We start from the raw sequence: 13,650 nt of genomic DNA on the forward strand, positions 1-13,650 counted from the left end.
TTTTGTACTCTAATACTTAACTCTACTTAATGCTTTAATTTAAGTAACCATTACGTTGCCAACGATTCATGCTAGAACTGTAGCAAGAATTTTACAAACATATATATATATATATACACACACACAATGCTAATGCATACCTATGATACCTATGATATATACTACATTTTCAATAATTAGAAACAAATCTTTCTACATTATGTTGCTAAACCCTTTTCAACACTGATATGTAGCCTGATTCCTATGGAGAGTATTGAACATTTAATGAAATATTTATCTATTACATTTAACATATATGCCCGGCATACGGCGGGAAATGTCAGTTCCGCATCCTCACCACTAGATGCCACTAAATTCAACACACAAGACCTTTAAATCCCAACTTTTCAGTAGGCTGCTTTCCTGTTTCTTGCCCTTGTAAAAGTATATCTAGTACCTTTTTAAATGACATTATAGCCTTAAAAAATTGCAGAAATTGCAAATTTACGTTTTTTGAGAGCAATTTTACACATAAATGTTGTACCATATCGCTTTCTTATTTTGGAAGTTCAGACAGGAAGTGGTGTTTGTTTACTCCCGGTGTCTTTCCGCATGTAGCAGACAGTGTAGTTTGTTAACAGTGTGGTGATAATTCGGGCTACATACAGTACATAGCCTGATACTCTCGGTGCCGGAGGAGGGGCCGCGAACATCTCACATCTGTATGAAAGAAAAAGGATGAAAAAAGAAGCGTCGCACGTCCTCGCGCGATAAAAACGTGGATAGTCAATGCGGTGTCGCTCGTGCGCCTCTGCAAACAAAGCGAGACTGACCAAATGCGGATTTTACTCTGAACTCCAGTTGTGTAGGTAAACGTTCATCACAGGCTGTCGCACTGTTTGCTAAAAAACAAGAACACGGCCAAAGGGCCTATATTTTTTCCCCCCCAAAAAAGCACCTCTTGCTTACTCGTTTGGCAGAAAGCTGTTAAAAGTGTTGTCTTCTGCGCGGAGGAGAAAGCGTTTTGGGCGGCGAGATGCACCATTTGGAGGTCTGAGCTGATCACTTCACCGCTGCTGAGCTTCAACATGGGAGAATGAAGCAGGTAATACCAGACAGTGTCTGTCAACAACATAATGATATATTATTCATCACATGTGTTGGCTAAATCCCGAAATTAAGGCGTAAATGTTGTCTCTCTGCTACAAACACCCACTGCTCTCGTCCTCCATAGAGATGCAACTCTCCATGGACTCTCTCCATGAATCACTGTTTGTCGTCTCAACCATTTTGGTGGCATAACAACGGAACAGCGGAGGCTGTATAAATTCCTGAATCGCTTCAAAATAAGCGATTGCGCTCATTGTAAACGGCGAGCAGCGGGCTGCTGGGGTTAGCCTGAATTGCTCTGATTGGAGGTCGATGAAGTGAAAGCCCTGGTGTGGATGAGGTGCATTGATTTTCCCAACATCTGAGTCAATTTTGCAGACAGCTTTGAGTTTTTCTCACAGATCAGTTGTTGGAAATGTTTCGGTGCGATTTGCCTTGTGAATATAATACAATCTGAAACTCTCCCCTTGTGACACCACCATCATGAGTCTAACAAATGGCCGCTTGCTGGACAATCTCTTACACGCAGAAAAAAATGCACTGATTTATATGTTTTATGAATAACAATACAAACCAAACTTAGTACAAAAAGCAAACAAATGCCAAGCTTGGCGCAAACGCAAATTACAACAAAATAAATGTAATGATAACAATTTATAACAAATTTCCCTACATGGAGTTTTACGTTACTTGTTTTATCCAAAATATCATTTAATTGCCACATCTTATAATCAGAATCTTATAGCATCTATATACCAAATTCAAAGTTTAATTTACTTTAAAAATCTTCTCCCTAAATTTACCTGGTTTGAAATTTCCAGAATGTTTTGCAGTTTTGCAGTCGGAAAAACGCGGCTTTAAGTAAATCTTAACAGAAATTCAGTACTTTGAGTGTTTAGTATTCGCGGGAAAAAAGTAGCTCAAATTCATTTGATGATTTTTGGTCCAAGTTGCCAGAAGAAAATGTTGGTATTGTACATTTCTGCACACCATGAATATGTTGCATTTGCACGTTTCCCACTTATCGTGTCAATGTTTCTAAAGTGATGTAAAATATGAGCCGCCTTTTTTAATGAGGAGGTGGAGGGGATGCTGCAGGCCACTTTTCCGGACAAGCAAACAACAAAACAGCTTGTTGTAGCAACAGCTTTTTTAGCTCCCAAATGTGGGTACATTTAAGCATCTTGTGGCTGTATTTTTTGTGGCCTTTAGCCCCCAGATGTGTGTTTTTAGAGACCCATCACCATTTTGTTCCAACTTTTTAGTCCCCAAATTTGGATTTTATAAAGATAGTTTGTTAATGTGTTTCCAGTGTTTGTTTATTTTTCCCAGCTGTGAGTGTTTTTTTAAGTGACCAGTGGCTGCATTGCCAGCAACTTTTAGGCCACGTTGGTGTTGATGTTTTGGGGTTGTTTTTTTGCGGTTGTTTTAGTTGCCACGAAAAGCAGTTGATTAAACAGAGACATCACTGCTCTTATAGGGGGGCTGCGCCCCCAAAACTGGGCATTTTTAGCCAAAACATGATGTTTTCCTAACCAGAAGGAAGTGGGCTTTGTGCCCAAGCCTAGCCACATGTTAACCACAGCATTTTTGAAATGTAAAGTTCAACATGTTCCATTACATAATAAAATATTTGTGGTTTGCAGAAAATGTACATTATTCTGATGATTAGGATGCTATCTAAAAAGCCACGTGAAGCAGAGAATTCAAATGTTCAAGTGATATTTGATTCATTAAAAATCTGAAAGCAAAAATCAAGAGCGCAATTTCAAATATTAAGTTGAATGAAAACGTATTATTTTAAATGAGTAAAACTTTAAATATTCAGTCAAGGGCTGTCACTCTTTGAGAGAAAAAGATCTGTGAAGGAATCTGATCTAACATGCAATTCTAATGCAATTCGTTGAAATAAATTCCAACACAATGGATAAAGCCTGTCTTAAACCAGACTGTAGGGATGACGTTATTCTGTTCATTCGCAGGGCCTCACCTGCCTCGCTGGAGTGAATAGCTAACCTTTCTTTAACCCTTTGAAACCTCGATTGTAATTATTTTTCTTGTCCTGCTTTCCCACATGTTCCCAACTACTAAAACCTTTAAAAAAAAAAAAAAAAACACGGGAAAAAAGGCAACGGGTGACTTTCCAAGAACTGCTCCTCAAATCGCAAGATATTAGTTGATTTGGAAAATCTTTTTCTGAGAAGCTAGGGGTCCAAAAAAATGTCCAAAAACTATATTTATAATAATATATTTAACATTATTTACTGAATTATTATTATTTGTTATTATCTGTTATCTTATTTGTTTTTTTTTCTTCTTCATTTTACTTTCTTTTTCTTCAAGTCATTTTCTTATAATCTTTTTTCACAAATTCTATGCAATTTTATTTGCTAATTTTTGGGTCATTCTACATTGCCTTTTATTTATATTTTTGAGATACATCAAGCCAGTTGGCACGGGTATCAAAGGTTAAGGCATTAAATTTGATATTTTGCTCAGTCTCTTAGTTTTGCCTGTTTTGCATTAGTCAACAGAACATCAGTAATCTAGTTCATTGTTAAGGCAGAGACAAACAAGACTTTCTTTTCTTTTCAGGAAATACATTAAATTGTGAAAAAAAGGGGTCTTCCTAGATTCACAATTAGGTATGTAGTTGTTTATAAATTCCATTCATCTCGACCTTTATTTGCTTCCATAATAATAATGTATAATAATGTATAATCTGAGAGGTTGTTATTGACATAAACTAGTAAATCTTACCACTTTAGACTTACAAGGCAGGTTTCCAGCACACCTTTTGTCTGCTGATTGTACTTCTTTGCAATTCAAGGTAACAAGATGTGGCTGAAAAGCTCTCAGCGCACACTCGCTGCAATGCTCCGTTACATAATTGCCACATACAATATTTGAACAACTTCTATATCTTTTAGATGAACGTCAAGCACCTGATCATCCGTTTTTTTACTGCAGGTTTACTTGATTGCTTTGAGGCTGAAGTGGCTATTTTAACATTTTAGGTCAGTACACTCCTAAAGGAAGGGAAAGAGATGATATATTACCTTCCTTTGTAGAGGTAGACTGCTGCAGCAGATGTTGAGCATTGTGATCCACAAGATCCTTTTAGAAAATATGCTGTGTATTGTTGGGAGGTGAATTGTAGCAGGAAGATGGCCAAAATTGAATCATTTTCTTGTTCACCCTCATTCACCAGGTCTTCATTGTGATGGAGCGGTGGGTAATTGCAGCAGATAATGCCCTTGTCATCATCATATGAATAAAGCAAAGTATTCCCGGCTTCACTGCCGCAAGCCTGTTTAACTACTACTTTAAGGTACTACAGCCTTTTCTCTTGTGACTGTCTTGCTGTCATGAGATAACGCTTTCTGCTGAATGGCCACATATTCAGTATCAATGCAGCAACTTAATGTGGATACATAAAAGGCAGGCTTGCACTGTTCTCATTGTAATTGCCTGTAATTGCTTGATGTTTACACCCGCACGGGACTACAAATGAATGAAAAAAACCTTAGTTTATGTGCAAACGAATAATTTACTTTTTACAAACTGACTCTTTTCGTTAGCACACTTGCGGCTTAGCCATTGTAAATGATACCAGGCAGTCTGACATAACAGCGTCCAATGTTTATACAAGTGATAAGGGCCTTTTATTGCAGTATTTGATTTGTCCCCAGTTGAACACTGGCTGGTGGTTACTGGCAACCGTTTAAAAAAAAGCACTTTAACAGGGTTTGTTTGCATTTTGGGAAAAAAAAACACTATTCTCTTTCTTTCTGAGATGGAGATTTATAGCACTGTCATATCTGGGTGTTCAGCACAGAGCTGTTGCCAGGGCAAGGTTAGCCTGGCTTTGTATAAAGACTGGAACGGAGGAGGGAGAAAGAGCAATGAGAAATGAGAAAATGATCAGCAGGTGCTGTTTGACCATAGAAGTTTAATACTACTCTTACTAGATTACTTTGGTAGACATCTTACGTATCAAGTACTAATACCCAGCCCTAGTTTAGTTGGGTATTGTTTAAATTATGATCCCAGCACCAGGACAAATGCCCTTAAATTATACTGTTACCAATAGAATTCTTCATTTGTTACCTTTTTGGTGGCATCTCGGCACCCATAATTCCCATTGGAATTTCCAATTCCATGAAATACACCCCTCTCGACGTCACCACACCACAGATTGTATGGGTTGTAGCTCCTGCGTTAGTGGGCCACATGCAGCATTAAATCAAAGAACTCTCGCAGAGACTGGCTGCAAAACTTTTTTTTCAGATCTAGGTTTGAACAGGATCAAATATTTATACTAATTATTTATAATATTTATATTTGATACTACTTGGCACTGAGGTATTTCCATTGTGATCCTCATTAAAGGTATTGAGGGCTAGTACCAAGCCCTAGTTGTATCTAAAATCACAAAATGCTGACAGAACTATAAAATGCTATTTTTTTTGTTTTAGATCTTGGTACAAAATGTATTGAATAGTTTGACTGGAGAAGTTTCAGTACTAGTTGGTACTGGGCGTCGATACCTTGAGGCATTGAGTAATGATACTCAGCTGTAAAAAAATATGTTACCAACACCTCGAAAGATCACATTGTACCTCAGTAATTTACACAAACAGGAATGTTATTATTTCTTGATGAACTGCAGTGTCTTCATCCGACCAGCATTTCTGTTCTGGGTCAATATAGCTAGGGAACACAGGTTCTCATTAGGTCTCTGTTCAGGCGCCATGGTAGCAAAACTGGCAACCTCACAGTGATGACAAGAAGCGGTGCACAGACGTTGGACCTGGCTGTTGTTTGCCAAGAAATAGTTCCACTGCACAAATTCCCTCTAAAATGATTTATTGTGGTTCATCTTTGTGTTCACAGACATAAGATTGGACTAATTGTTATCACTCTCACTCAATTACAAAGTATCCAACAATGTTGAACTATTTCTTAGCATTACTGTAGCATTTAAATTAATTTCCAAATCTTAGATTAACTTTATTTAAAGACATACTTTGCAGGAATTGCTAGCTGCTGTTTATAAACGGTATTGCAGTAAAAGTGAAAGCCAACTCCAGCTTTGTTCGCTCAGCATTTGGCCTTGCTTTGTCCTAGATTTTCATTATCTCCTCTTGGATGCATGCTATTGACAGTCTAGCACCTAATCGACACCTTTTTATAAAGTCCCGGCCTCGGGTGAGGACTGTGTGTAGGAACATCCAGAACACAGCAAAATAAGAAAATACAGGCTGAGTGCAGGGAGACAGCTGAGAGAGAATACTTTTCTATGAGTCTATACATTGTTTTGTGTAGGAAAATCCTGCATGGTATAACTTTTAAGGTCATAAAATATCAGCCGACACACATTTTCTGATGTAGGGTTCGTGGAGAATTCGGCAGAAAGGAAGGAAGACTTTGGTGTGCAAGTTCCACGGTTCATTTTATTTTTAATCACAACATTGTAATTGAATCCGTCATGCAGTGAGTCGTACAAAATTGGAAGTTGAACAAATTTTGATTGGCCTCTGTTATAGGAAGGAAAGTAGTTTGCATATAAATCAGCTGGAAATTGCTGTAATGCAAATCCAAACACCTTGAAACTATGTTCGCATCCAAATACTGCTTTTAGTTTCAGTATGAATAATTTGTCTGCTTCTGGTAGACTCTGCAGGTTAAAGAGTGATCACGGTGGTGTGAATTAATTGGGAAGATGCAGGCATAGAACCCTGAATGGATTACAGGCTTACTGTCATTACTACTCCATGGGAAATTCTATGGAAATCACTTTTATGCCTCCACGCCAGCAACAGCTGAGACAGGAGGTATTATGTTTTCAGGTTCTCCATCTGTCCATCTGTCCAAATTTTGTCATTTTTTCATTTTTTTTCAAATTTTGCACAGACTCTCACTTTGAAGACTCTCACTCGCATGTGATCTTAAGGACTGTGTGTGGCCAATATAGGCTGAAGTCTCTACAGCAGCAGGGGTTCGATTCCAACCTGCGCCCCTTTGCTGCATGTCATTCCTTTTTCTTGTCATCCACATTTCCTGTCTGTCTATAGCTGTCCTGTCAATAAAGGTGAAAAAATGCCCAAAAAGTATTGAATATAATAAAATATAAATATGGAGTCAAGGATGAACTGAGTCAGTTTTGGTAGTCAAAAGTCAAAGGTCAAGGTCACTGTGATCTGACCAATCTAATTCTCATGAACACAAGAAAGCATTGCGAGAATTTCCTTATATTTGGCACAAACACCCACGTGGACTCAATGATGAACTGATAAGAATTTTGTGGTCAAAGGTCCAGATCACTGTTACCTTACGTACTGTGTTATTGGCCATAACTTAACCATTTGTACGCTAAATTCCAGAATTTCACACAGATGTCTAATAGGATAAAATGATGATGACATTTCCAAAAAGTCTGAGGTCAACTTTACTGTGACATCAACGATGTTCAGCAAAAAAAAAAAAACAGCTTTCTGGCCATTACTCAAAGCCATATTTCAGGAACAGAAGAGGAGACATTTGGTCAGATACTGAAGTGGTGAGACCTATCTTTGGTGCCCACTGTGGAGGGTAGTCTGAGTTTAAGGTGCCCGTTTTGATTTACTTGGAATTCATTACATTTTTGTGTACATTTTAGGTTCTGGCAACCATGAAGACGCTGCCATGTCGCGTCGAGCTTGGAGCATCTGCACTTGTGGCATCATGTTCAGCGTGAGCTCACCAGCAACGATGCCTGTTCACCCTGGGGAAGAATGGTTCACTCCACTACAGTTCCCCTTCCAGTGGCAGGGGACATTAACGCCAGTCTCTGCTGCCTCGTTACGGGGCTGCTGAACCTTTCCGAGAGGCCGTCGATGGAGAACATCTCCATGGGCTCCCGGTCGCCCTCGGAGCCGGTTACGCCGACAGCTGAGGCCCCAGACAGCCTGCAAGGCGTCGGCCTACCTCTGCAGATCTTCTTCTGCTTCGTCATGGTCGCCATCCTTCTTCTCGCTCTTCTGGGAAATGTAGTGGTGTGCCTGATGGTCTACCAGAGATCAGCCATGCGCTCAGCCATCAACATCCTGTTGGCGAGCCTTGCTTTTGCAGATATGATGCTGGCCATCCTGAACATGCCCTTCGCTCTGGTTACTGTCGTGACCACCCACTGGATTTTCGGAGACGTTTTCTGTCGTGTTTCGGCCATGCTCTTTTGGTTCTTTGTGATGGAGGGTGTGGCTATACTGCTTATAATAAGCATAGACCGCTTTCTTATCATCGTCCAGAAGCAAGATAAGCTGAGCCCACAAAGAGCTAAAGTGCTCATTGTGGTCACGTGGGGACTCTCTTTCATTTTTTCTTTTCCCTTGGCTGTTGGTTCCCCTCCCCTCCAGATCCCTCCTAGGGCCCCTCAGTGCGTATTTGGCTACAGCGTTGAGCCTGGATACCACACCTATGTATTGATACTATTGCTAGTCTTCTTCTTCCTACCTTTCATGGTCATGCTGTACACATTTATGGGGATCCTGAACACCATTCGTCATAATGCCATCCGCATCCATAGCCACCCAGACAGCATCTGTCTGAGCCAGGCCAGCAAACTGGGCCTGCTGAGCCTTCAGAGGCCCTTTCAAATGAACATAGACATGAGCTTCAAGACCCGTGCCTTCACCACCATCCTCATCCTCTTCTCTGTGTTTACAGTGTGCTGGGCACCCTTCACTGCCTACAGTCTGGTAGCTACCTTCAGCGACGGCTTCTACCACAAAGACAGCTTTTTTCAAATCAGCACGTGGGTCCTGTGGTTGTGCTACCTCAAGTCAGCCCTCAACCCTCTCATTTACTACTGGCGGATCAAGAAGTTCCGCGACGCCTGCCTTGATCTGATGCCCAAGTACTTCAAGTTTCTTCCTCAGCTGCCAGGCAACACTAAGAGGCGCATACAGCCAAGTGCGGTGTATGTGTGTGGAGAGCATCGCGCTGTGGTCTGAAGTAAAAGTCTCAAACACTTCAACACTGTTAGAAACACATCTTCACATAATGTACCTTGCAGTTCTGGGTCTGCTTGGTTGTCTGATGGTGCACTTCTCTTGGCAGAATGAAAACAGCACTGCATTAAAAAAAGAAAAGGGGCTGCAGTGGTGGGGGTGTGTTGCTACAGTTACCAGTGAAAAAATGAAATGTAAACCAGGAAGTCCACTTTGTGTTAAACATCTATGAGTTTAAAGGCTCAGCAGTACAAAACACCTGTGCATCACAGTAAATGATATCATGAGATAGGATTTTATAACTTATTGAACAACTGGAATAGGGCTCTGTATTGCTTATAGTTTACTGGAGTTTCTAACTTTTATAAAATTCCTTAAAAAATATCCATTTGATGCCTTTCTTTACACCATAAGGAGAAAAATTCAAATTTAGGGCATCCAAATAAATCTTTCAATAATAAGTTAAGTATACTTAGGGTATGACAACAACAACTTTTCTTGGGTTCTTGGGACTACTACAAATACACAGAATCAATATTGCTAAATTAATATTTTTGACGACACTATTGTTTAAAATTAACAGATACATTACATGTATGTTCTCGACACCTTACCTTAGGAATATAAACATGATTTCTTACCATCCCTTTTTTAAAATATTTTTCATAAAAGAAGCCAAATTTCTCAAATGTTAGTAAAATACAACAGTAAATTGGCAAAATGATGATGTATATTGGTATGTTTTTGATATTCTAAATTACATTTTTTTGGGGTGGCTGACCAGTCATTCAGTGTCAGCTGTTGGTACTTGACAGAAAGGTACGGCAGTCACAGTATAGTCTGTACTAAAAGGCATTTAAGTTAAGTACCTAGCCCTACTCTGGAAATTTTATTTGTCCATAGTTTTTTTCCTCTATGTTGGCAACTGTGAGGTAAATGGTAAATTGCTCTCGTAACAGAATAATCTACCAGAGTGTGTGACATACTTGATTTCGCCTGTGCATTGCTAGACGACATTGGAAGAGTTGAGTTGAGGTATACTTTTTGCAGGATGTGGTGGTATTTCCTGTGCATTGAAGCCCCTGCAGTGTTTTAATGCAGTGCTGATGTCTGGCTGACTTATCAGTTGCTCTGAGGTTTGTCAGCAGTCGGGGTATGGGATATCAAATAAGTCAAGGCAACTGGACTCATCGTGTGTAAGATGTTTTTGCATCTAATCAGTTAGGCTTTATCACTGTTAAAACCTTCAATTTTCATTTCTCTCATTGTGATCAGCTGTAATAAGCATTTGCTTCCCATTTTGAAGGGGAAAAACATAGTGGCTGTACCGAAAGTACCATGCTTTATATAATTTGAGTTCTAGTTGGCTGCAGGTCATTTAGAAAATTAGTTTATATGTTTAAGACTTGAATTCTGATGCAGATGTTGAGCTTGTATCTACACTGAAAGTCCAGTTGACCTCGAGTGTTTGGAGATTTTTCAGGTCATCGTATATAAAGAAGTACCAAGTGAAGGAAGGCTGTGTTGGCTGAGTTGTCTCAGTCTCAAATAGCAGACCGACTTAACAACAGGTACACTTGTCTTTGATTTAGGTATTGTAGATAAATAAGCATACAGAAAAAAAACACTTTTTACAGAAGAGGCAGAGACACTCATCTCCACCAACAACAGCTTTAGAAGTATGTTTTATTTTTAATACCAACATTATTTAATGTTAATTGTTGTCTAAACAGAACCAACCATACAAGTTTTTTGCTCAAATAAAATAAAAAACTGCAACCCAGCTGCCAGTATAAATGTTGGCATTGTACATTTCTGCAAAGCAGGGATATGCTACATTTGTATGTTTGAAATGTTAAATTTATCAGTTTTCTATGTGGCATATACTGTATGTTGAAACATAACCCGTCGTCACGTTTAATTTTTCCGTTCTATGTTTTGACAACACTATGGTTAGCGTGTTTGGTTTAAGCACAAAAACTGCTTGGTTAGATTTAGGGAAATAAACATGATTTGACTAAAAATACCCGGTTTTGTTGCCACAAACATGGCTTAAAATTTGTCATTAAAAATATCTGGTTTTGGGCCATTTTGGTAGCTTACCTGGTAAAGCCTGTGCCCCATGTCGGCTGAGTCCTTAGCAGCAGCACAGCCTGGGTTAAAGTCCAACCTGTAGCCTTCTTCTGCATGTTGCCCCCCTACTATCTTGTCAAAAAAAAGATGCTGCAACAAAAACGGCTGGAAATAACCCAACATATCATTAAAAAATACCCTGTTTTGTTGCAACAAATTTGGATGGAAATGTCCTGAGATATCGTTAAAAAAATGCCAGATTTTGTCACAAGCATGGCTGAAAAAGTCTCAATGTGTCGTTCAGAAATACCCGGTTGCGTCAAAAGCACAGCTGGAAATGTCCTAAAATTTATTTAAAAGATACCCAGTTTTGTCATAACAAGCATAGCTGAAAATGTTCTGACATGTTGTTAAAATATCGCCAGTTTTCTTACAACAAGCTTAACTGGAAATGTCCCACCCTGTAGTTAAAAAATACCCAGTTTTGTTGTAACAAGCAGGGTTAGAAATCACCCAACGTGTTGTTAAAAATACCCGTTTTTTTGTAACAAACAGGGTTGGAAATTTTCCATAGGGTTGTTAAATAATACTCACTTCTGTTGTTTGATTGTCTCAAAAGGTGGTCTTTCTGCTGCAGCCGTTGGCCATCTGTTACGCCGTTAGCTCATATACACGTAACCGATTGTTGTGGTGGACTTGTCACTTAAGAAATGTTGATATGATACATATGGGGTAGTTTGATACATATGAAACATACATATGTAACGTCCTATGCCAACATTTTATTCTGGTGACTGGGCTGAAAAATTGGTAAAATTATTACTGAAGTCAGGAACTATCTGGTCCAAGTCAACAACAATAGAAATCTGTCCAAATATCTGGTGCCAGCTTTTGATACTTGATCCTTTTTAATACCTGGTTCTACAAAGACATTGCTTTTGTTCGAAAAAGGTATTTAAATTTGATAACTGGCTCTACTCAGTCGACCAGAATGCAGTGCAGCAACGAGACATTTCTAGCTGAGAGTACAACCTTGGATAAATGGAGTGTGTTGCTTTTATCCTATCACTATAGCTCTGTCTCTTTGTCCACCTACTCAACCCAGTACAAGTACAAACTTCTTTGAGGGTGATGCAATGCCATTCTGGGTAAAAAAGTAAAAGTAAGTAAAGTGAAGTAGTTGACTGAAGGAATTTACAACACTTTTGTAACTCCTGGAAAGCACTGAATGGCACACACTGTGTGAGAGTATAAACGGGTGAATTTTTCCTTTAATATTGTACTTTAAAGACAGGCGCTGCTGGGTTTGACTTGACCGTACGTCTTTTCTTGCCACTGGAATCACAAGTCACGGGGAAAGGATGGTATGTTTTAGCTACGTAGAATTTGTTTTATGAGGCATGTAAATTAATAGCTTAAATGGAAATTGAATATGGTCAGAAAGTGGCCAGGACACATTTTGGACGTGTGTATTTCTATTTAAATGTTTTGGATGTGCCTATTAATTAGTCCATTTGCCAGTCAGAATGCTGCTATATCTGGTGAAAATGTGCAATTTCAGTGTACTGTACTGTTGAATGTAATAAAGGAATAGACATTTCTTACCTTGGTAAACTGTCTTAAGTGGGTCTTTTCTTGGTTTGTGGATCAATCAGTCATTCTTTGTTGAGGTAATGGGGTGAAGGTTGGGTGCCGTTCCACTAGCTTTACTCACTCAATGCAATTGAGTTGTTGTTTTGTTTTTTTCCCCCCAAAATAATGACCCATTGATCTGTGGTTTACTACCCATTTTCTCAGATTCTTGAATATGTACAGCCCTTGCTATTAGCATTTCTACAAAGTTAAGCAACAATTACATTTTAGCCTACAGAAATCTACAACTCTCAAGTCATTGTAATTGTTGATTTCTCTCTTACACATATCTACCCTCTATGTCTTGTATTGCCTTCTGTAATCTTGCAAACTTTTCTGTTTTTTCTCTGCTGTCTAAAAATATTAGTAATAGTTAATAATATATTTATTTGATTATTCATACCTGTGCTTTTCTTACGTCATATGTCAGTGACTTCTACTTCCAAAGAATCTTGTGATATGACATTTATAGAAAGTAAAACTTAATATATTTTTTACCACCAATTCATTGTGTTAAATAGACATTGTGTACCTTCTTTTACAGCTTGCTTGAATGAAGTGGTGGTTTTTCAGGTGAATAATAGCGCTGAAAAAGCTCCTCAAGGTCAGGACAAAGAATGTCTCCTACCTTCAGCTAGTATAATAACCCATAACCTAAACTATGTAACAGGCAAATGTTTATCTTGCATAAGCGTGTGTCCTCAGTGCATCTTCCATACAGCAGTGGATGTGTTTACCTAAATGTCAATATCACGTTATCCTGGATACGTAAATCTGTGGGCAACTTAGTGCTTATAAGCAGGGATTCTGAAGCTTGTTAACACGTCATCCTGTTTATAATTCATAGTTACAGTAAGACATGAGA

General features: G+C 38.9%; 1 protein-coding gene across 2 annotated transcripts; it reads left to right on the forward strand.

Moving 5' to 3' along the window:
- Nucleotides 1-589: 589 nt before the first annotated feature.
- Nucleotides 590-11,298, forward strand: gpr63 (G protein-coupled receptor 63). 2 transcript variants are annotated; one of them, XM_088089648.1, is made up of 3 exons: nt 590-848; nt 960-1,084; nt 7,751-11,298. In XM_088089648.1, exon 3 carries the CDS (start codon nt 7,866-7,868, stop codon nt 9,081-9,083), a length of 1,218 nt encoding a protein of 405 aa, XP_087945774.1. In that variant the 5' UTR covers nt 590-848; nt 960-1,084; nt 7,751-7,865; the 3' UTR covers nt 9,084-11,298. The 2 variants fall into 2 exon arrangements, with proteins under 2 accessions (XP_087945774.1, XP_042359585.2); XM_042503651.2 differs by having other exon boundaries at nt 590-1,084.
- Nucleotides 11,299-13,650: the final 2,352 nt, after the last annotated feature.

Source organism: Plectropomus leopardus, chromosome 16 (genome assembly GCF_026936395.1).
Source record: "Plectropomus leopardus strain MGB_pleo_1.0 chromosome 16, ASM2693639v1, whole genome shotgun sequence".
In the NCBI taxonomy this organism is placed as follows: Eukaryota; Metazoa; Chordata; class Actinopteri; order Perciformes; family Serranidae; genus Plectropomus; species Plectropomus leopardus.

What these genes read in the sequence shown, in the direction of transcription:
- gpr63 (XM_042503651.2), top strand. Translation starts at nt 7,866, where the DNA reads ATGGTTCACTCCACTACAGTTCCCCTTCCAGTGGCAGGGGACATTAAC.